General features: G+C 41.2%; 2 protein-coding genes across 4 annotated transcripts; one reads left to right on the forward strand and one right to left on the reverse strand.

The window, feature by feature from the left end:
- Positions 1–4,738: 4,738 nt before the first annotated feature.
- On the reverse strand, positions 4,739–9,753 carry npl (N-acetylneuraminate pyruvate lyase (dihydrodipicolinate synthase)). Its single transcript, XM_069679681.1, has 12 exons — positions 9,713–9,753; positions 9,374–9,459; positions 9,089–9,162; positions 7,968–8,055; positions 7,817–7,874; positions 6,390–6,465; positions 6,151–6,243; positions 5,919–6,064; positions 5,778–5,824; positions 5,613–5,697; positions 5,484–5,523; positions 4,739–5,375 (listed from the first exon to the last, which is right to left on the reverse strand). Exons 2-12 carry the CDS (start codon positions 9,451–9,453, stop codon positions 5,212–5,214), a joined length of 951 nt encoding a protein of 316 aa, XP_069535782.1. The 5' UTR covers positions 9,454–9,459; positions 9,713–9,753; the 3' UTR covers positions 4,739–5,211.
- An 820-nt stretch (positions 9,754–10,573) lies between these two features.
- Positions 10,574–22,485, forward strand: edem3 (ER degradation enhancer, mannosidase alpha-like 3). 3 transcript variants are annotated; one of them, XM_069679679.1, is made up of 21 exons: positions 10,574–11,811; positions 11,920–11,965; positions 12,276–12,376; positions 12,591–12,630; positions 12,940–13,052; positions 13,200–13,353; positions 13,898–14,032; positions 15,330–15,435; positions 15,609–15,706; positions 15,843–15,968; positions 16,062–16,145; positions 16,413–16,496; positions 16,884–17,008; positions 17,556–17,727; positions 17,815–17,960; positions 18,049–18,193; positions 18,688–18,879; positions 19,121–19,286; positions 19,557–19,742; positions 20,132–20,179; positions 21,222–22,485. In XM_069679679.1, the coding sequence occupies exons 1-21, from the start codon at positions 11,699–11,701 to the stop codon at positions 21,581–21,583; spliced, it is 2,742 nt and encodes a 913-aa protein (XP_069535780.1). In that variant the 5' UTR covers positions 10,574–11,698; the 3' UTR covers positions 21,584–22,485. The 3 variants fall into 3 exon arrangements, with proteins under 3 accessions (XP_069535780.1, XP_069535779.1, XP_069535781.1); XM_069679678.1 differs by having other exon boundaries at positions 17,556–17,960; XM_069679680.1 differs by lacking the exon at positions 20,132–20,179.
- Positions 22,486–23,467: the final 982 nt, after the last annotated feature.

Below are 23,467 nucleotides of genomic sequence, written 5' to 3' on the forward strand. Positions count from 1 at the left end.
GGCCAAAGACAGAGAGGAGGAAGAGAAGAAGGCCAATGAATGGAAGGCCCTGCAGAAAGCTGAACAAGAAAGAAAGGCTTCAGTGGGAAAAGGTGATGCAGGTGGAGGAGAAGCCTGTGAAAAGGGCCAGGTACACCATCAGTGCTCTGAGAGAGGAGCAGCAGAGGAGGCGAGAGGATGCTGAGCTCTGTCATCTGCCAAAAGTGGGGGGCGAAGCCAGCCACAATCGCCTGACCTCTGACCTGAAGGCCGACAAGCAGCAGGGCAAAACGAAAACCCTGATGAACAACTGGGTTGGAGAGCAAAAACCAGACACTGAGGCTGTCGAAGAGAAGCTCCACCTGAACAGCTCCACCTACCTCCTCTTTACTGCGAGAGAAGTCCCAAAGACTGAAGGTTTATATCATATTTACAACATGTTTCTTTATCCTGCTTATTAAATACTGTACACATTGACCCCTTAAGTGGGTCATATTTGACTAAAAATTATGAATTTTGAGAATTTTTTAATATTGTTTTCTAATTTTACAATATTTGAAAATTTCATTTTATGTGAGCACCATTATAAATTCTTGTCTGTCAAACTGAAACTTTTATCTTCTCTCAACTTAAGAAAAACATAGAAACAGCCAAACCCAGCGAGCGCCTGCAGGGGCTGCCGGACAAATGGAAGGTTGGGTACTGGATGGACAAATACCGGGACCATTCAGAGAGAAAAGATGAGAAGAGAAAGCTGAAGGCTGAGGAGCAGTATGCCCGATGGACTGCTGTCAAGGTATGCAGAGCCGGCCATGTTTCCCGGCATTACGACTGTTACACTGTAAGGTTTGCTGCAAACTGAAACAACATCCTCATATCTGTAACAACTGGTGCTCAGAAAAAGACTCAAATGCAGGGATCACACGGAGAGCAGCAGGCGGAACAGTCAAGTCAGGAAGTAGGTCATACACAGGAGGTCAGTCAGAACAGCAACAGTACAGATCAGGGTCAGGCAAAGCAGAGGTCAAAAACACACGAAGGCAAAACACAAGAAAAAAGGCTGGAAAGCTTGTTGCAAAAGAACGAAGACAATCTGGCAGAGTACAAGTGAAATGGTGGTGGTATATATACTGAACGACTGATTGGAAATAGACAACAGTTATGGCTGATTGCAAGGCGGGAAACTTACAGGAAATGACATCAGAAAGTGAGGATGAAACTAAACTTAAAATAAAACAGGAAGTACAAACAGAGTCCGTGAATCATGACAAAATCTATGTTTCTTCTTTGCTTTGTTTCTTTGTTGTTTTGTAATTTAGCACATTGCAGTGAAACATACTGATTACCTTCTTACATAAACTGATAGTTAAGATGTGCTTACATATATTAAAGTGATACTTAGGTTGAGGTCAAGAGGCTACAAGACAAGAGTCTACAGCCATGTTCCTGCTCTGTGAGGCTAAACTCAGGCACAGCAGAGCTTTAAGCTTAATGCTAACGTCATCGACCTAACATGCAGATGGTAAGCAGGTGTAACGTTTAAAGTGTTCACCATCGTGTTAAAAAGCACTGAACACAAAGTTCGGCCAACGTCACCATAATTCATCCTTCAGGGACCTCAAGCGGCTGAAGAATTCAAAAGTTTGAAAAACTGCAGAGAGAATTAAAACGGGAAAAAACAAATTCTTCTGATACTGAAAAAATTGAGATAACGATTAAAAAAGAGATAAATCCAGAATAATGAGAGGAGGGTGATGCAGTGATAGATATTCTGACTAAAGCGTATAAACAGAACAGCTAGAAAATGATTTCCAAACTATACCAGGGATTCCAGAAGCAGGAAAGGAATAATACTGGATTTTTTGTATAGCCCCCCACATTAAATTCAGCAATCTCAGTCACAACGACAGTGCTGTAGATGGTGCAGGAACAAGGATGCCAGTTACTCCCATCATATAAAAAATAAAAAAATCTTTGGGAATATGTTTAGCTCTGAGAAAGATTTGGAAATATGGAATTCTTACTGATGTTAAGGTCCTTTATCTAGGTGTAATAAAACAGTATGCGATGGTAGAATAAGGCTGGTATTAGTGTAAAATACTGTGTATTGATTGTAAAAACACAATTACAAAAAAAGGATACAAATCAGACCCTCTTTTAATGAATTTCTCTAAATGGCTGAAAGGAGCAAAACAAGGAGATATTAATTGCTTTTATAACAGTGGAAATCATAGCACCCTTTTGTTTTTATAGAAATGAGAAAATGTATTAAATAAAAAGAATCGGTGGTGACAGCCGAGAAACAGTACAACACAAAACATCTGTAAAACCACACTTGTGTAACGCCGTTTTCTCTCTTAGCTCAAACAGTAACACTGTCTGCAGTCTGTGCAAACATCTTGCAATTGTAATGTAATCAGTATGGTCCTGTGTTTAGAGGAGGGACTGATAAACAGCTCTGAGACTTACAGGTACAATTAATTTACCAATGTCATGTACATCAGACAAAAGGTCAAAATAAATAAAATCAAAAAGTGTTGTTGTTTTCAACCTACATATAAGTAAGACAGCAGCATTGTGCTGGTCGTGTGTCAAAGCAAACAAACAGCGATGGTCAAACATATCTTTACTGTACTGAAAGGGCAATTTGACATAGACATAGAGCCCTCTCACATCCACCTCTATTCTTTCTTGTATCTTTGTGAGCCATGCGTACTCAGTCCCCCTTATTCACCCCACTCCGACGCCCTTGCTACAAGTGAGTCAGGTTGCGTGTAGAAAGTCACTATCACAGACTGCGGGCCTGACGTGACAGACCCCACAAAGTGACCCCTGCTGGCGTCTGCCACACAGCACATCTGCTGCCTGACATGGCACGAGCTTAGAGGAGTGAGATACCAGAAATGTGTCTCCCTGGTTGGATATATAACAGAACCAGCCATCTCTAAAGTTCGGTTAAGTTAATACGACATGATGCTCATGTTGCATACTTTAAGACAGGAGGCCAAAGGGAATCAAAGGAGCAGTAAGATTAGATAAGAGATGGAAAGAACAATCAACGCAGAACAACACTGAAACAGAGGAAGTACACAGTTCAGCATCATGTGCATGATCTAATCAAGATTTGCAATGATCATTATGTTCTATGGTTTCCTTTTTTTGAAGCTTTAAAAGCTCAGTGTCCTCATGGGGATCACAAAAGAGCCATCATATACCATCTTCCTCCTCTGTTTGCCCCCTGAGATCCATCTGTTAACATGGCACCAGTCCTGTTCCACTGCAGCTGCAAGGGTCATACACGCATGGTACAGAGTCAGGTTTAGTCACAGTGAGGCAAATTACGCTCAGCTGTAGATGACTTGGTGACTCTTATTGCTTACATCTAAAATATTTACATGCAGGAGATTAATTTGATGCTGACACCGAAGTGTAATGAATGTGTGCAGCTGTAACCATTTAAGAACAAGCCTGAGGGTGTAAACACAATTTATTTGTATGAATGCTTTTGTTAACACGCCTGTCTGAGCTCTCTGTGATAGTGGCTAATAATGCTAAAAGGAAAAAAAGCACAGGCTTACTACTCGGATAAATAACAATAAACATCACTATAAAGGCCTTTACTAGAACTCGTGGGCTCACTGAAGCCCGACCCAGATTCCCCTGACTCACACACACAGTCCTCACAGAGTTCACAGCGACACCCAGCCTGAGGCGAATGCTGCTGCTAAAACACGCGCAGACGACTCACTGGACTTGTTTTGAATCTAAATGTTATATTAGAGAAATATGCGCCGACTCATGGCAAAGCAGGGCTTGAACAAGGTCAGGGTGAATGAATGTAGTGTTACATGATATGCAGGCGAGACAGTTACACAGCTGCAAACCCATAAACAGTGGATTTGTCTCTCTCAGTGGGTGGCATAGCTTTCTCATATCCGTTAATGTTAATTCACTTTCTTTTTGTGCTGTTTATAGAGGCAGATTTATTTAATGTAACCCCACTGATTAAAGGTGTACAGTCAAATTGGAAACACTGGAGTGACAATCAGCTTTAGGGTCAACTTATCTGTGATGAAAAGGGTTTTTAATTTCCTATGAAAATTGGGTTCTTTATTGGGTAGGACATAATAAAAGATGAACAGACATTTAATTAAGGTTTAAAGTTAATCTGGTGCCCCAGTAGCACCTTGGCCACTGAAAGCTTTCCCCCTTCTCCCCCCTTATGAGCAGCCCTGCTGATCACCAGTCAATCACAGGGCGGACACATAGAAACAGACAATCTTTCGTGCTCGCGCTCACACCTACGGGCAGTTTTAGGTCATCATTTAACCTAACGAGCATGTCTTTGGACTGTGGGATGCAACATGCAAACTCCACCCAGACACAAACTCCACTACGTCCAAACTGGGATTCGATCTAGCAAACTTCTAGCTGTGGGGCGACAGCGCTAACCACTGCACCACTGTAGCCAAAAAGTATGGTAAACTATCATTTCTTTGCGAAAACATTAGTCAATACTGAGCTTTATATTCAGAAAAAAGAACAGTAAGACTTGATGCAAACTGATTAGACACAATGATCATGTGAAAAACACGCTGCACACTCTTTCTGTCTCTAACACACAAACACATACCAACCCCTGCTTGTTTGTGCGAGTCTTTGAGATAATCTGGCCTTGTGATTTCCAAACTCTCCAAGAACAGAAAAACACAAGACGGAAACTTTAATCAGTGTGAACCAACATATGGGATCAGCACATTTATTGGTAAGAAATTAGTTATCATTTGTTATTGACATCAAAGCAGAAATAATTTGAATACACACACGGTTCCCTTTATGTAAAAAGTATACATTTCATAAAAGTTTAGGCATCCTTACTTAAAATAACGTCTGAACTTTTGTGCAAGTGTTTTATGTTCCCTTGTAACAGTTTTATTAAGCCCTTTATTGGAGTGTCATAAACAGAGTTGATATCCGTGCCCCCCCCCGTCCTCCCTCTGATGGAGTCAGCGTTCGCTCAAGGCTTCTCCATTACTGTGATTTTCTACGTAGAAAAACAAAGTAATGTACAATGTAATGACTTACAAAACGAGGCTTGGAGTGCTCAATGAGATTCAGTTCTTACAAAGTAAACGGTTAAAAGATAATACTGCTGATTTGTCTAGCACGCAAAATGCCATATAAATGCCATAAGATTCAAAGATTTCTGAGGATTGATTTTGCACTCATAATTCAATCTGGTTGAACAAGTAACTGTTGAGGGAAAAGCTGGTGATATTTCTTTGCGATGGAGACAGCGCTAGCTTGGGGACACTGCATCACAGGGAGTCGAGGAGGTCCCAGATGCAAGCCTGACAACTCCACCATCAGCTGCTTGTTCACTCCCACATCAAAGCCTGTTGATGACAATAAAGACGTGTCAGGAGTAGAGAAAGACCTGCTGATGTTATAGTACAAGAGCAAGAGTGTTTGGTAGGAAACATCATAACGCAAATCTCACTCACCAAATGTCTTGGCATATTTGAGAAGCTCCTGAAGCTTGAACTGTTCATGGAAATCAAATAAAGATGTCAGTCGCCAAAAGTGATGGAAAATATCACAGTTGTGGAGAACAGCAGAGAATTACACAGCACCTGTATCGTCCTGGCTTTCACAAGGTCACCTTTCTCGAATGCTGATATGAGCTTGTTGATATGACATCCCAGGTAGTTATAGGTGCTGGAATGAAAAAATAAATAATACATGTAATCAACTGTTTAGCACCACGTCTAAAAAGAGACAAAGGATCACACACAGACCTGCCAACTGCTCCCTGAGCTCCCATAGTCAGACCTGCCAGCAGTTGCTGCGGTAACAAGACAGAAAGTTGTTTAAGGTTTTGTTGTGAAGGTTAGAGTCTCAAAACAATTCAGCAAAAATCAGACGGTGAAAAGGCTGACCTCGTCTATGCCGTAAAGGAGTGACCACTGAGGCTGACTGTAGCTGACACACAGGCCGAAGTCCATCAGGTCAGGCCCACTGAACTTTACACCTCTGAAGGAGGGAATGTGCTTCTCAATGTCTTCCAACATGTCTCTCACAGGCACTGATGGAAACAAGAACAACCACAGTCTCACATTGAGTATGCCATCGGTTATATTTATCAATCAATTGATCCTTAATGCCTCTTACCATTTACACCGGTGACACCCGGGATATGATAATAGTAGAAGGGCACATCTGGGGCGACTGAAGCCACCTCCTGGAGGAACTTTCTCAACACATCTGAGGCAGGAGGAGAGGGAGAGAAATGCATATTATGGAAGAACATAGTTTGGTTTCATGTTACAACCAAGCTTTATAAGTACAGTTTTGACATGTGAATGACAAAGCAGGTGTTATATGTCCTTCCCACTAAAACCATCACGTACTTGCATTGCTGGGCTTGAAGAAGAAGGGAGCCATGACTGATATCCCATCAACCCCGATCTGTGCTGCATGGCGAGCCTGCAGGGAACATTAACAATGTTCAACACATTGTTAAAACTTCTTTTAACCATACAAAAACCCATTTATAACAGTTTGAAATTTTACAGGGAGCTATGGGCCTGAATATTTCTTGGCCACAACTCATTATCGCTCCTAAAGTCTTCAGTTGTTTCCTGGCAAATGCTCAGAAATAGTACGTAACCTCTCATAAAATGGCAATTTCCCCACAATGACAAACCCTTACTTTAACATAGATGTAGCATGCTATTACATACTGACATCCAAATATTTCTGGGACACCTGATTGCAAGATGCTTGAAATTAAACATCAAAAGCTTTGTCCAGACCCCAAAGTGGACCACAAATTAACAGAGAAAAGGATGGAGCTACACAATAATGTTTTTTTTTTGTTAAATGGGGGGTATTATGCTAGTTTGAAACTTCATATTTCACTCTGTGATACCTGTGGAGCAGCTTAGCATAATTTACAGTTAAAAAAACACCTAATTTTTCTCACACTGGTGCTCTGCGCAGGCCCTAATACAGCCTCTGACTGAAACGACTCAGTCAGCTCTGTCCCTTTAAGAAACCCCGCCCCTACAAGCCAGCTTTATTCTGATTGGCCGGGCAGGGTGTAGAAAAAACTGTGTGAAACCTGTTGTTTACAGCAGCCTGCAGACTGAGCTGAGAAACCTGGGGATTACTCCAACATACTTTTACCTACAGATTTGAAACTTCACCCACATTTAGTCTGGACATCCAACATTGTAACATTATATACTGTATGTGTATGTGAAACAGCATCTTTAAGGGTGTAGAACTTGCTTCCTTCACGTTATCATTATTAGTAAAGACAATCATCATCATGCTGACGCACTGAAGATTTTGGGAAATTGCCAAATGAACTAAGGACTTGGGGCTTAGTGAAATTACATCCAACAAAGGGAATATGGAGAAATTAGGTTTCAGCAGTTGTTACATAACGGTTGGAGGAGAATAAAATATTGAAGAAAGAAATGTTGCAAGTAATTGAATAAACAAAGCCAGAGAAAACTTTTGACAACAGGTTGTCAATCAACCAGTTCAGATTAATTGCTGAGGGTGGCTCAAATGTACTGTATGTCTTAGCTCTATGTTAGTACAAGTGCAATGTAAAACATAAACAGTGACTGGAATGCCGTGCAGATCATTTAGAGTGATCTAAGTTCTACATAGAGCTACTTGAAGATAAATGGTGCTGTAAGTAAACTTGTAACAAAGGCTAAAAAATATGGAAAATGTATGGTAAATAAAAAATAAAATAGAAAATATGTTTAAAAACAAGGTCCGCTTTCACATCACTGTAGGTGACTTGAGGGCAGCAACTCACCAGTTCTTGGGAGTCTTTCAGACTCAAGCAGCCAACATGCACAATCACCTTAACCGTTCTGTAGTGACATGCACACAAATAAACCAATCAGCATCAGACTCAACATATGCATACATCTCCAGACAAAGAGTCGTGATGGGTGTTGACTTACTTGCTCTTGGCTTTCTTACACCACTCCTCTGCTAGGGTCTTTCTCTCTGCAACACTGAGAGACATGCTCTCTCCAGTGGTGCCATTGACTGTAAGCAAGTAAAGGCTTTTCTTATTGAAACAGAATTGTATATATCTTAAAGGAAGGTTAAGAGAACAAAAGAATAATGCAGATGTAATAAAGTATGGAATAATGGCCCATTTATAGTGGGATCCACCAGAACTAAAAAATATTGGCTATGTGTCTTAATTCACACGGTGAGTTGTGTAAGGTAAAAAAAAGTTTTTTAAAAAAGCTGAGCAAAAACAATAATGATTCACTGGGTGTTAGGGAAGTGTTAATGAGCAGTCATCCCTTTTCACACTCAGAACACACTGACTGGCATTGATCAACATACAGAAAAGGGAAGACTTTTTATCTTTAACTTATTTAACCTTTCTCTGTGTTTCTGTTTAAAGGACGTTTGTAGTAGAACGGAGTGAAACAAAAACAGGCTTGACACAAAACAATATATTCTTATAGTGCCATAAAGGTCAGATATACAGAAAGTGATGCAGTATGAAGCAATGTTATTTCAACAGATTAAATTCGAAGGTTGGACAAAAGTAGACATTTGAAGTTGTCACTCTGGGTTTTGTCAAATTTTAATTAATAAACAGATTAAACTATAATCAGTTGAATGCCTCGTTTTGAGTAGACTTTTTTTAATCTCCCTGATTACCACACTTCTGCAAAAAATCTGCTGACGTAGCATGGATTTTGGACAAAGTAATCAATGCAAGATTAAAAAAACCTCAAAATTCAATTCAAAGTTCAAAGTATTCAAAGTAAATAAAAAAATATTTACTTTGTAAATTGTTAATTTAAAGGTGTGTCTTTAAATGTAGGAACAATTCCTATGAAGAAGTTTACATGTTCTTTGGAAGAGGGGACCCTCAAGCTTATGGTGAAAATCAATGAGTGAATAATACACAGTTGAGTAATAATTTTTTTTCTTTTTTTACCAGTAAGAAAGGTTTTCATTTGTTAACAGAGGAGCCACATATAAACATGCAGGGTTGATTTAGATTGTAACAAAGACAAAGGCAGACAAAAAAAAAAGAACCAACATGTAAACTTACCAAATATATTATGGACACCCTGCTGCTCTGTCAAGTACTCAATATAAGGTCCAATCACTGATGTGTCTATTTCACTGTTTGGGGAAAATGTTACAAAAACGTGACAAAATATCCGCAAACACATTTGGCAAATAAGTACCAAACATGCGATAATAGATGCAGTGTATGAGGACCACAGTTTTCAGGGAACCGAATATACAATCTCCCACATGAAACATATCATTCAGTGCTGGGCTACTGGAAAACCAGACATAGAAAAGGAGGTGACTTTAAAAGATTGCTTACCCCTGTGTAGTTAACGGAGTAAATGTGGCTGCAACAAGTCCTGTCAGCTTGTTATCGGCAAGAGGAGTCATGACTGACATAACTACCTGGCATACAAAAAAGAGAAAGGTCAAAGAAACGATAATCTGTGTAAGAACAAAAGATAGTTAAAAGCCAAATGTTACACATGTAACATGTAAATCTTGTTAAAAGCTAAGCTTAAATAATTAAAATATTGCACGATTCACCGGCAGGATACGGTGATTAGATAATAAAGACAGGCATTTATCTGTTATGGAGAGGACACTAAAACATAGCCTCGAAGTTTTCTTTTAAGTCAGAATTTGTGCTCTAACCAACCCGTTAAGTCGCTATTCCTTCTGTGCGGTTTTCATTATAGGGAACTTGTTTTCTTTGTCACTGATTTGGGATTTGTTGATGTAGCTGTCATGTGAAAACGTCCAAGTATCAAGTGATGCCGCAAAGCTTCATGGGACATGTAGTTAATGAATGAAAAAAGCCAATACGCCGAAATAAACAAGGACTTCGAACATTTATATATAGGAGGATATTAAGTTCGCATGTAAACACTTAGACTGTGTTTACTACAGCTTTGAAACGCATTTAGAGATTTGAATAGAGTGATTCTTTAATTTCATAAAAGACCAACGTTGCGTTCAGAAGCGGTCGGGATTTTTTTTCACTGTTGGGCACAAAAACGATGTTAAACAGGCTACTAACTGTACAAGCACAGCATTACGAATAGCATGAATCAGTGTAAGCACTGCTTTTGAGTTTTTAATTTTTGAAAAATAATTACAAATGTGTATATTATTATCAAATATTGCATTTTGTTACAGGTTACAAGTGCACTTTGGAGTGCGAGACGCGTTGAAATTCACGTCTCCAAGCTTATTAAAAAGGCAACACAAGTGGGTATTATTCAGAGCGTTTCTCCCCTCCCTAAGTATGACTGTAAGGTTACTGCTTCGCCTGCTCTGAAAGCCCTATAAAACAATTAAACTACTGGTTATGCTTAGATGATAATTATATTTAACTGACAGAAGAGCTTAGGTCATATTTAGACTAACGTATGCGAATCCCGACGAAGATTAAGCGACTTTGACGGCCAGCCCACTATCAAAATGCTGCCTGAGACATGAACTCAGGGCATAATAGCCGTGCGTTCCAGGAAGCGGATGTGTTGACGTTTTCGTCGCAACGGCATCCGGTTTTGAAGGCAAGCTAGCATAGAGAAACTGTAGCTTACGGGGGAAAAAACAAATTTATATCACAAAGGACAAATAATATAGCTCGACCAAGTCCGCTGCTCAACAATGAAGGCTGTTTTTGTCATTTTGACTTGTATTTTTGGTCTGTCCGTTGTCACCGGCTTGGCTAGTTAGCAGAGGTGGCTAACTGGCTAATTAAAGCCTGACAAGTGGTCGGCTGCTGTTTGGACTAGCTGACGAAGTAGAGCTGTCAAGATGAGGAAATAATTATCTTATAAAAGGTGTACAGTTGACAGAGTGATAACAGGAGCTGGAGTGAACTGGACTGTCTTTTGGTTTTAGTGGCTTTAACGTTAGATTGTGTAAACTAAGTGGACGACTTGAGGGTTGGAATTATAAACACACAAACAAACAGGGGCTGTTAACTTGGCGTTGATTGCTTTGCTTTACAGTAAGTCTCAAATATGACGAAGTGTCTGGATAGCTTAAAGACTAGAAGTCTCCTCGATCGTTGTTGCTCGATGGTTTTATCTCGAAAATTACATTACTGTTATTAGCATATGTCTAAGGCAGAGTTACATGTTATAACAGTCGTGTGGACGTCAAAGTGTCACACGTGTCTTTAGGTCCGGTTGACACCTTGGAAAAGTAAACAGGTGTGACGAACTAACCTGCAAACAGGACTTGGAATAACTTTGCACTACAGCTGCTGCCGGGTTGATCTCTGTAAGTTTCAAATAGATATCTCGTTACTTGAAATAGCAACATTCCTAAAATATATATTTTATTGCTGTTTTGGCGTCGTTTTTGAAGCGCAAATTGTACACGGTTGCTCTTTGACTCGTAGTCCTGTTTTAGTGTTTGCGTGGGCTATAGCTGAACAACAGTTTTTCTAAGATGCTTTCCAGTAGCCATTAATGATTAGGTGGTACGTCTTAGGCAAAAACCAAAAGGTGCTTCAACATGTTCTCCAAGGTGTAGACTTAATGGGAGTGTGTAGGATTGGATTCTTAGGTGATTTTGTTCATTTTAGCTGTTTGCTGAGAGTAGTGGTAATGACACGTTGTTTGCAAAGTGTCTGTCTCAGAGCCGAGCTGTAGTTGTATGTACATTTATGAGATCTTGCCCAGCTACCACAATGCCAGCTCTACTGTTCGTATTGGTGCTGCTTGGAGCATTATGCAGCCCCGGACAGGCCATGTCAACTGAAGAGAAGAGCAGGTTGAGGTGAGTTGAGAAATACACGTCCTTAGGGCTTAATGTGAGGCAAAACATTTTCTCTCCCAAAAAATGTTCTGCTCGCTGACATGTGTTTGTGTTATCCTCTTACCAAAGGAACCAAGTGGTTGAGATGTTTGACCATGCATATCAGAATTATATGGTAAGTCATCTATTTTAACTGGATTGCTTTACATGAATTTAAAAAGTCGTTGTGCTGCAGCCTTCATATTTGGATTTGACAAAGTTTTGAAGTCCTATTTGCATCCTTGCTAATACTGGATGTAATAGTTCTCTTGGTTATTTATAATTCAGAATTTTTACATTTTTTGGTATGACAACTTATAACTGTTAGGTTGGATTACATGAAATATCTTGTACATGTTTGGATTACCACGGTCTTCTCCGACATAATAAAGAGAACTGAAGGTCAAAGCGTGGTGTTGAAAGTGTCTTTGTTGTGTGTTTCTCAGGACCACGCATATCCAGCAGATGAGCTGATGCCTCTGACATGCAGAGGAAGAGTACGTGGGCTCGAACCCAGTCGTGGAGACGTAGACGACGCTCTGGGAAAGTGAGTAGCATGCTGTCTTTGTTCCTTGGAATATAACGCAATAACGGACCACTAATGACGCGGGTTCACATGTGTTACCACACCTGATTGAGCACTTGGCAAAGGTTTCAGGTGCACAATGTCAAATAACCATAATTATGTTGAATATTACTAACAAGTATAACGAGGAGGCAGTCGACACCCTTGGTAAATAGTTCCCGTCTCTCTCTGACAGGTTCTCTCTAACCCTCATCGACACTCTGGATACTCTGGTGGTGAGAATTGTTTTGTGTATTTTGTGTTTGGCTTTCTTAAACTAATATTTCTGGTTGTCATTTCGGACTGTATGTAATTTAATAACATAACAAAGTGGAGGTATCAAACAAGTTAGAGTTATGTTTTACAAGCGCAATGATAACTGAAGAGATTTTTAGAGATTCATGAAATTCTTACAAATGAAAAATAACAAATAAAAAATATTTTACAAAATATTAATTTGGCCAATAAGTCAGTCAAATGTTAAATTGTAAAATGTTCTATTATTAATCCTGGTTTTAAAAGTTGTGTAATTTCTTAATTGCCAGCTTTTGAACAAGACGACAGAGTTTGAAGCTGCAGTAAGGAGAGTGCTGACAGACGTGAGGCTGGACAACGACATCGTGGTGTCAGTCTTTGAAACCAATATTCGAGTCCTTGGGTGAGATTGGACTCCACTATGAATATACATTAATTAATAAACTGTAAATGTATACTTTCGGGCAGGCAGCAAACAGAACAGCACTGGATTCTGCTGCACTTAGTTATAAGTATGTGTCTTTTTGGTTGTGTGTGTGTGTGTGTTCAGAGGTCTGTTGGGAGGACACTCCATGGCTGTGATGCTGAAGGAGGGAGGTCAAAACATGCAGTGGTACCAGGATGAGCTCCTGCACATGGCCAAAGACCTGGGCCTCCGACTGCTGCCAGCCTTCAACACCACCAGCGGCTTGCCTTATCCCAGGGTGAGACACATGGTCATAGGCAGAAATACAATACTTTCAGCCCTTCAATACCAGAAATAAACCTACATACAATGTAGTCTTTAAATATGGGAATATTAAAAGATAGTTTTATAAATGCATTTTTTGTCTTATCATTGGCAGTCAAATACTGATCTGTAGTTGTTTAGGCTATGTAAATGAGGGGAAACTACTGAGTTGAAGCCATTGTTTACAGAGAAGAGTGTAGTCAATGGAAATCTGCACTGTATGGTATTTGAAAAAAAATGCCTCTTACAAACTTTAACATTGTCTAAATAAGACTGATTAAATCATGTATTATATACAAACAGAAATATTACAATATATTCCCACACTTAAGTTGTTACATGACAGGTTTGCCTCTTACATCATGAGGACATATTTTCATTTTCTGCTTCACTGCCAACAGCTGTCTCATCTTTTGAACGCACACATTTTCATGTCTGACTAGTTTTTTTAAAATGTAAACCGAGTGTGACTCTTACAAACAGATTGTGTAAGTTCTTTCTTTCTTTTTGCTTGACAGGTGAACTTGAAATACGGTGTCAGGGGTCCTGAGACGAGAACAGGCACAGAGACGGACACCTGCACTGCGTGTGCGGGAACCATCATCCTGGAGTTTGCTGCCTTAAGTCGCTTCACTGGGGATCCAGTGTTTGAGGTATCACATGTTCAGCACAAGATCTTTGTATGCCTACATTAACATGTTGTCATTCAAAATTAACTGTAGAAAGCCATGTTAAATATCAGCGGTCGTGCTGTTATTTCAGTGTGAAGAGATTTATGCTGTTGTTCAGGAAAGTGTTATAAATGAGGAGGCCAGATATTTTAGTTAATCAGGATGCCTAAAATAACAAAATGATTATTTAGAATAATATACACTTTAAACTTAAAGTATCTTAATCTCGGCTACTTGTTCAACAGAAAAGGAGCACTACATGCAAATTTAGTTCTAAGTGTTAAAACATAAAAGCTGACATTTCGTGCTTGCACAGTAAGCATCCCAACCTGTGCCCTCACTTTGACATTTATCTATCAACACTCTTAAAGACGTATAAATAGAGACAAAGCCATAAGCTGTTTGTACAGACACGTGATCAGCTGTGAACAGCCACACCCTACAAGTGGCTTGTCTTTCTTTGTTTACTTAACTGGTCACATTTTGTCAAGTCTTAGGGATCAGGCTGCAAAGACTTTTGTTAAACCACCCTGCATTAGGTGTAGTGTATTTATAATTTTAAGATTATTTTTTGGCTTTAGCCGTCATTCATAGGACATCTGAGGAGAGACAGGAAATGTGGGGAGGAGAGAGTGAGGGATGACATGCACCGGCAGCCCGGGAGTCGATCCTGCAAGCAGTGCGTTGAGGATTGTAGCCATTGTATATGGGGCGCCTGTTCTACCAACTGAGCCCCCCCACATATTGATAATTTTGACAGCAGGGAAAATCTGACCCAAGATACACACAAGTTTAGAGTACTGTGTATCACAATCCATTGATCTTGATCAGAATACAGTCTTAGTTTTCTCTCTACTTAAGATTACTCCTGGCTGGAAGGGAACGGCACAATGTATTTAGGAATATTTGGGCTCATGCATGCACCTCAATTTAGAAGAAACTGGCTAGTGCCAAGTGTCAAAGGTCAAAGCGTGGTTTTGAAAGTTGGCCAAAATACAAGGACACTAAAACTGAAGCATCTAAGTTGGATTCAATCTATCTTGATCTAGTGAAAAATGTAAGTGTTCAGTATTTGTTAAAAAAAAGTTTGATATTTTTCACCGTGCTAAAGTATTATTTCCTGGCAGTGGTTCACTTCCTGGCAGCAGAAGTCTGCTGATCCAGCACGGAGTCAATCACTTTAATCTTTCTCACCGTGGACAGCTACTGCATATCGATTTTTAACTTTCTCAATCAATAATGCACCCTTCCTCTCTCTCACACCCACACACACACACAGGCCCATGCCCGGAGAGCCATGGACTTTCTGTGGGAGAAGAGGCAGAGAAACAGCAACCTGGTGGGAACCACCATCAACATCCACTCTGGAGAGTGGGTGCGCAGAGGTAAGAGAGATCACGATAAGTGGAAGGGAATGTGAAGAGGGTGGATGGAGGGAGTGTTGTGGGTTTGGGAGAAGAGGGGAGGAGGCTGTGATGAGGATGCAAGGACATGGTATAAAATGTTATGTCATCTGATTTCTCTGTCTAAAGTGATGTATGATTGTGTCTTTCTCCAGACAGTGGAGTCGGAGCTGGAATTGACTCATACTATGAATACCTGCTGAAGGCCTACGTCCTCTTGGGAGATGATCAGTTTCTGCAGCGGTTTAATATTGTGAGGACACGCACACTCATGCACACGCACACAAATCTGATAAGAGATGATTTTTGCATCACATTTTAAGTTCTGTTTATTCAGTTTAACACTGTTACATCCTCGATCCTTCCTCTTTGTTTGCCCCTTTGTTCAGCACTATGCATCTATAATGAAGTACATCAGCCAGCCTCCACTGCTGCTGGACGTCCACATCCACAAACCTCTCCTCCCTGCTCGCACCTGGATGGACTCTCTGCTGGCATTCTTCCCTGGACTGCAGGTCAGATTGAATTGAAATTTTTACCCCTTTACTTCATATGCCACTGTGATTTCAGTCATATTTTACATACTCTTTGCACTGTACATGTCCCAGGTGTTGAAGGGAGATATCCGTCCTGCCATCGAGACTCATGAGATGTTGTATCAAGTCACAAAGAAACACAACTTCCTCCCAGAGGTAATCCCTCCCTCTCTCTCTCTCTCTCTCTGTGTATCCAACTTTTAATCCCATATTTAGCGTCCAATTACTCCCCAAACAAATGACTTGGTGTTGTTTGACCTTGGAGTCAAGTAGCCGCAAAGAAGTGGCTTATTATTACAAACTAAAACTGCTTGGATGCAAACAAGCCTGAAATTTATGTTGCATTTAAGCTTCATCCAATTGTTGTAATTACAATGCTTGGACGGTGTACTGACCCCTTCGTCCTTCTCCGTTTATCCCCAGGCCTTCACTACTGATTTCAGGGTACACTGGGCCCAACATCCCCTGAGGCCTGAGTTTGCAGAGAGCACCTATTTCCTTTACAAGGTAATTTATCAAGGAAGCTTGACGTAATGCAGAGGCTCCCTTTCACTGCCACAGAACAGACTGTTTTTCATCATGTACCAGGTTTTGTTTAATGTTGATAACTTGGAGTTTGATGTTAAAGGACTGCTGTACTATAGTTCAATAGCTTTATCGCAGTTTATCGCCTCCAGCATACAGAGCACTAATTACTGTTCGCAATTATCATATAACAGTATGTTGCCTGTGGCATTCTGGTGTCAAAATGTATGACGGAACATAAAATGATTACACACTGCTATAATTTTTCTTAGGAATGGAAATGACATCTTTGTGACCGTATCTGACTGGAGCCTTCTTCACAGTTGATGAATTGCCCTCTCTAATGATCACTTTGTCCTCTCGTCCCAGGCCACAGGAGACCCGTACTACCTGGAGGCAGGTCGCACCATCCTGGACAACCTCAACCGCTTTGCTCGTGTCCCCTGCGGCTTCGCTGCAATGAAGGATGTACGCACAGGGAGCCACGAGGACAGGTAAGGATCTAAAAACGATGATGGACTTTTGTAATGCTGCCGTACACACCCTTTAGACATGCTTTACATGCATTAAGTTTAAATACTAGTTGCTGGGTAAATTGTAAACAGAGGCTCCACTGGTCTGCATTAAGCATAACACAATAGCAATATGTGTAGAATGAGTCCATCTTCTAGCTCATGTTCTGAGTTGCTTTTGTTGGTTATATAACGCCATCAGTATTACATTGAGACTGTTTCATAACCAGTTAGAAACTCCTCATGCAGGCTTGAATAGTTGTGACATGGCTGTGCACTGAGGCAGGAAATGTTATCAATTATCTCTATTTATAGAGAGGACATCTCAAAGTAGAAATTTAGAGCAGTAAAATCTGATTATTGTCTTATTATCAAGAATTACTATAAAGACTTTAGACGTAGAAACATCACATAAACACCCGCTCATAATTCTGGCTTCATTCCTAGAATAAGTGATCAATAAAACAGTAGTTCCTTCAGTTTGTTTGCCCTGCTTGCCTCTTATCACACCCATCCTCTCTCCTGTCAGAATGGACTCGTTCTTCCTCGCTGAGATGTTCAAATACCTCTTCCTGCTGTTTGCTGATGCCGAGGACCTACCGTTTGATGTTGAGGACTACGTATTCACAACTGAGGCCCACCTGCTGCCCCTGTCCCTCTCCACAGCCCCTCACTCATCATCTATTCCCTCAAACTCAACGGTAATCAACGTGTTACAATTGCAATATAAAATCTTCACTTCAGAATCTTTTTTTATGACGATATGTAATGTTTATGTGATTCTTCAGTCAGAGGAGGAGCTGGACGACTCAAACTTCGATTGGACGTGCCCGAACACTCGCCTCCTGTTCCCTGACCCCGCCTTCCCTCGTAACCTGAGAGACCCGATCCGTAGCGCTGTGGACAAGAGCTGCCCCCGTCCTGCTCCTTTCAGGTATCTATACCTGCAGATATTTTTCCTAATAAGAGTTTCACTTCTATGTTTTCTAACTTCTCTTTTTCCTCCCTCTCCTTCCTCTCAGGGAGCCTGGTATGGGCCGTCCTCCTCTGAGGGCTCAGGACTTCATGGCAAACAATCCTGAACATCTGGAGCTGCTGAGGAGGATGGGAGTCAGTCTCATCCACCTGAAAGATGGCAGGGTGCAGCTGGTCCAGCACGCCACACAGGTAAACAGTCTAGCAGAAAAAATAGGCATAAAAAGCACACAATCCAAGGCTGAAACTATTTAGTTACTTAATATTATACTGCTTCTCTGCGGTTTGGTTTAAATTACTAGGAGTATAATGGTTTTACTTTTCCACCACATGCAAAACTACAATATGCAAAGTACTGCAGGACATCTCTGGAACGTCGTTATCTCTAGAACAAATGACGTAAAATTATCAAAAGGCATCAACTACCACTATTTATAGCGTTACAAATTGTGCATTGAAATACATGATGTCTTTATACCTGCAAGAGCTTGTGCATCAGCAAAACAAAGACCTTTCTGTGATCCTGCTGCCGTTCTGTAAAGAAATTCGTCTTTATCAGAGGATATATTCTTTGTTCCAACTCCGCAAGTCATGGTGTTCTTTTCTGTCCTGCCTATTTAAAACCCTCTCTCTCGCTCTCTCGCTCTCTTTCCTCTCCTCTCCCACTCTGGCTCACCCACACCTAGGCGGTGAGTGCGATAGCAGCAGAGGACGGCGTGCGCTTCATGCAGGAGATGATGGAGCTGTCCAGCCAGCAGCAGAAAGAGCAGCTTCCTCCCAGAGCCATTCAAATCGTCTCACATCCTTTCTTTGGCAGGGTTGTGCTAACCGCCGGCCCGGCACAGTTTGGCACAGACCTGTCCAAAAGTTCCACAGGGGTGAGTGGGTTTGTTGCTGCCAGGTTTCAAATCCGCAAACTGTCTTCCTTTTTTTATTTTTTTATTTTTTTATTTAAGGAGAGCCACCCTGGTATATTTGATTTGTTTCCTCCTCTCCTAGAATGACCTTCTTTAAACAAAGGAAATAATGACTGTACGACACATATAATTACATTAATTATTAATCAATATTATTTGTTCCTTTAGTCTCTCAACCTGACTTTTCCTTCTGTTCGCTCAGGTACGAGGCTTTGTGACTGTGGCTGAACCCTACAGCGGCTGTTCCGAGATCACCAACGCTGAGTATGTCCAAGGCCACATCGCTCTGCTTCAGAGGGGTCAGTGTATGTTTGCAGAGAAGGCCAGAAACATCCAGAAGGCTGGCGCCATCGGAGGCATAGTCATCGGTGAGTGAGAGCCGCTAACAACACAAGACGGAAGATGACTACTCGATTACTAGATAAATGGATTATCTTGAGGAGCCAGTCGGATAGAGTCCTGCACTAGAAATTATAAGCTTAATATTATATGAATCTATGTGTGATCCTTCTTAACAGTTAAGAATCTCTTTAAAACTTGCAAACAGTATGTTACAATATTAATCAATCGATTAATCAGCTGTAATCAGCTATGTCGGTGCTTATATCTCACACATCTTCTTCCCTCTCTCGTTCCAGACGACAACGAGGGCAGCAGCAGCGACACAGCTCCCCTGTTTCAGATGGCAGGCGACGGCCGCAACACAGAAGACGTCACCTTGCCGATCCTCTTCCTCTTCCACAAGGAGGGCAACATCCTGTTGGAGGCGCTGAAGGTGTACAGAGAGGTGGAGGTGCTGCTGAGCGACAAAGCCAGAGACAGAGGTGTGACATCCCTCCCTTTCATACGCCTCTTAAATTGTTAAAACTCTCTTTGTTCTACTCATACTCTCTTTAAATGAATGATCTTATCCGTCTCCACTGCCCGAGCCCCATTATGTGCTCTGCTTCATAAAATAAAGATGAGCCGTAGGGATCCAGGCATATTTAGTAGATGGTGACTCATTCCACAGCCACCCACCAGCTGTGGTTGTAATGGTGCATGGTGGAGGTTTACACCCATATCAATATTTCATCCTCATTCTTCTCCTCTTTATCCTCATTTGCCAAATCCCTCTATTCCCCGTGGTGGACTGTAACAGTGGCTTTCCTCTCCTCTCTCTCTCGGTTTCTCTTCTTTTTTTTTCATCACCCTCTCCCCTCTGGATGAGCAGCAGCCATATTCAAAGGTAAACCTCTTCCTGGCAGCCTAATTGAGGGCAGTAAGTATTCTTTTCCTTCTTTCTTTGCACGTCATCCACACTTCTCATCCTTTCTCTATCCCTAATCTTTTTTCCCTCCTTATTAAAATGCTTTCTTCTCTCCTTCCCCGTCCTTAAACTCTACCCTCTGACCGCAGGGTTCTGTCTGTTTGATAGAAAAGCTGAGTGCAGCCACTCTGTCTTCATCCTTTTCCCAGCCAGAGGTTAGGACATGACAGCTCTTTATGTGTTTTTGTAAGCGGAGCAAACCATTAGTTACACACAGCATAGCTGGACAGTGTGGCCGCCTTCCGCCTGAGCCACACAACAGTGTTTTTACTTCTTTTACATGTTCAGCCATGTTGGCAAGACTTTATAACGAATGCTAAAAAGTCTGATATGAGACTGTGATCATTCCAAGTAACTAGAGGCTGCTGTGGATCAGAGCATCCAGGACAACTGCACTCAGATAATAATCTTTCAAAGCAGACGCTTAACCACAAATCCTTTGATATATGGCTTGTCTCTGTATCCAGAAAGCCCCAATGACACAAGAAAGACCAGAGAACCTGTACCTGTCTGAACTCTTAATTATAAAGCCGTGAAATTACATTGATTCACTGCCTGTTGTCCTTGCAGCAGACCACAGTGCATTCCCCCTGACTGTATAATAAAAAGCACAGACTTGTTTCTTGACACCTTTACAATCTGCAGTTAAGGAAGCGGCGACATTTTTAGAAATTATAACATCTTTTTTAGCCAGATCCGTGCAAATTTCACGGTATTCCTTTTTGCCAGATTTCTTTTCTCAGTTGACTCTCGGTTCGGTTGTGTGAAAGACTTTATCCTGTGTGAAACATGACTCACCATCAGCATCATACTGTTGTAGTTGACAGCCTCTGAATACTGGTCTATTTCTGACTGAGAATGGCTACCAGGGGGCATGTTGTATAGATTACTGACTGAGGAGGAGGAAAGGAGGCTTGTGCGTGTGTACGTGCGTGTGTCCCGCGCATCTATTTGTATAAAGCTGTTCCGTCACACGCCCCTGCTTTCTTTTCAGGTGTGGTGCAGGAAGACTGCATAACTGAGGCCACAACTCCCACCTCCTTTGAACCTGTAGGCCTAAACCAATTACGCACAATGGAGATGGAGGAAGTGACTGCAGAGGAGGTTACTCCATTACAGACGAAAGTCAACGCTGTAGTAGAAGACGCTAAACCTGCAAAGAAAGTTACATCACCAGAAGAGGAAGCTAGACCTTCAGAGGAAGAGGCTAATGTGGCACAGCCCGACAAGGAGAGAGACTCAGGGGAGGGAGGGGAGTCCGACACAGACTCAAACAGCCAGTCAGTGGACGAACTGCTGGCTGATTGGCGGGAAGACTTGGAGGCGTTCAAGCAGATGGAGAAAGATGAGCTCTGACAGCCGTCCGCGTCGTGACCTGTGACTGTGGGTTTGATCCCACTGTGCAGAGACACCTGGAGGGAACACATCTCCACACATCGCCAGCCTCGATGTGATGAAGGCTGAGGAAGCTGGGGAGATGTCTTTCATGACTGTTTCTACTCTCGCTCTCTGTGGATGGTATCACGTGCCAAGACAGCCCACATACTGTATCTCTGGACCATAGGGGAGTCCTTTTTAGCCCGAGAGACCAGGGTTCTTACCTCACTATCTCGTACAGTTTCTGTTTCTCTGTCATAACCAACCTTAACGAATGAAATGGACCAGACTGTGTGTAACAGCCTCTATTTTCCACTCTCATCTCACACTGTTATTCTCTATGCATTTCTGATCAAATCAACGCTGGTCCAACAACTAAGTTCTGACTAATTAATCCATCGACCAATTAATTTTATTTAAATGTGATGATTATTTGTGATGAGACATTAGCTGTCGTCATGGTCTCGGGCCTAATCATATGTACACATTGTTGTGAGTTAAGGAGTTATTCATGTGGGGAGTAAGCTGCAGGATTTTTTAAATGGCTTAAGAGAAGACAAACTGAACACCAAACTCTCTCTGGAGGATACATGAAGTCATTTGTCAATATAAATATGTATTTGTTGAGATATATGGACGGAAACTATAAAGTGCTGCTTTGCTCAGGTTCTGGTTCACCCCACAAACAACCATCTCTGGACCACAGCGGGTGGAGCAGACACACCCTCAGCAGCACTGCGAGATGGATCACACATCCGCAGGCAGCCACAGGGGGGCGCTATGTGATCTGTCTGTCAGGCTGTAGCTGCTGACTGATTGGAAGGGCCAGCAATGAGCCAATAAGTTAACATGATGAAATAAAATAAATGTTGAGAGGGAAATCGGGAAGGCTGGTGTGGTTCTTTGAGTTTCTGCTTTTTAAACAATTTTTAATTGATATACCACTTTGTAATTATGAAAAATAGCCCTTACAGAATATTTTGCACATTGCATATCTGTAGCTTTTAAGATAAGATGTTAAAGCATGTTAAATTATACAGTACGTGACCGCATATTTGAGTAAAGGTGAGAATCTTTAAATCACTTCTTTTCCATCAGACACACTTGTAAAAACAGTGGGCGGACACCCACATAAAATCAGTTGAGTCAACATGTAAAAGATGTCTATTTGGAAATTTCTCAGTAAGCACCGAAGTGTTACTGTAAGAGTGATTAAAGCAGGGATGGAAGAAGCCCACTCATAGGTTTCAAGTGAGTAAAAACAGCAATGTCGAGTTACAGTAAACTGGTCGGGAGAATGGCCTCTTTCAGAGATTATTACTAAAACATTTTTGTTATATTGTTAACAAACTAACATGTAAGCTGTGTTGTAATTTAAAGGCTGGTCAAACTCGAACTGATAAGTACATACAGCTTTTAGATAAATGTAATATCAAATATTTGGCAGTGAAGTGTAACAGAAACATTAAATAGCCTAGCATAAAATTTTAACTGTGCTCAAGTACAGTACTTGAGTCAATATACTTAGTTACTTTCCACTACTATATTAAAGCTACTGTGAGGATCTTTCGGTTTGTGTTGTTTTTGGAGACCCCTGTGGACAAAGCCGCACCTTTTATCTAGTACTGATTTTGTCCTGTACGTGCTTAAGTGGTGGTTTTAAACAAAAAATCTCATCCTGCGTTCTTGAATATTTATATGTATCACTCACTTTACATTTTTGCCCTGGAAAATGTAAACAAAGGCAACGTATAGTTAATCGCTTCGCCTGATACCTTGCCAGCAGTTTCAGGCATGAAAAATAACTTTATAGAAATAATAAATCTTATCGCTGATGGTCTGGTTTGCTTTTGTAAGTCATAT

The sequence above is a fragment of the Semicossyphus pulcher genome, unplaced genomic scaffold (genome assembly GCF_022749685.1).
Source record: "Semicossyphus pulcher isolate SPU_LCO1_2020_fin unplaced genomic scaffold, fSemPul1.0.p SCAF_4, whole genome shotgun sequence".
Classification (NCBI taxonomy): Eukaryota; Metazoa; Chordata; class Actinopteri; order Labriformes; family Labridae; genus Semicossyphus; species Semicossyphus pulcher.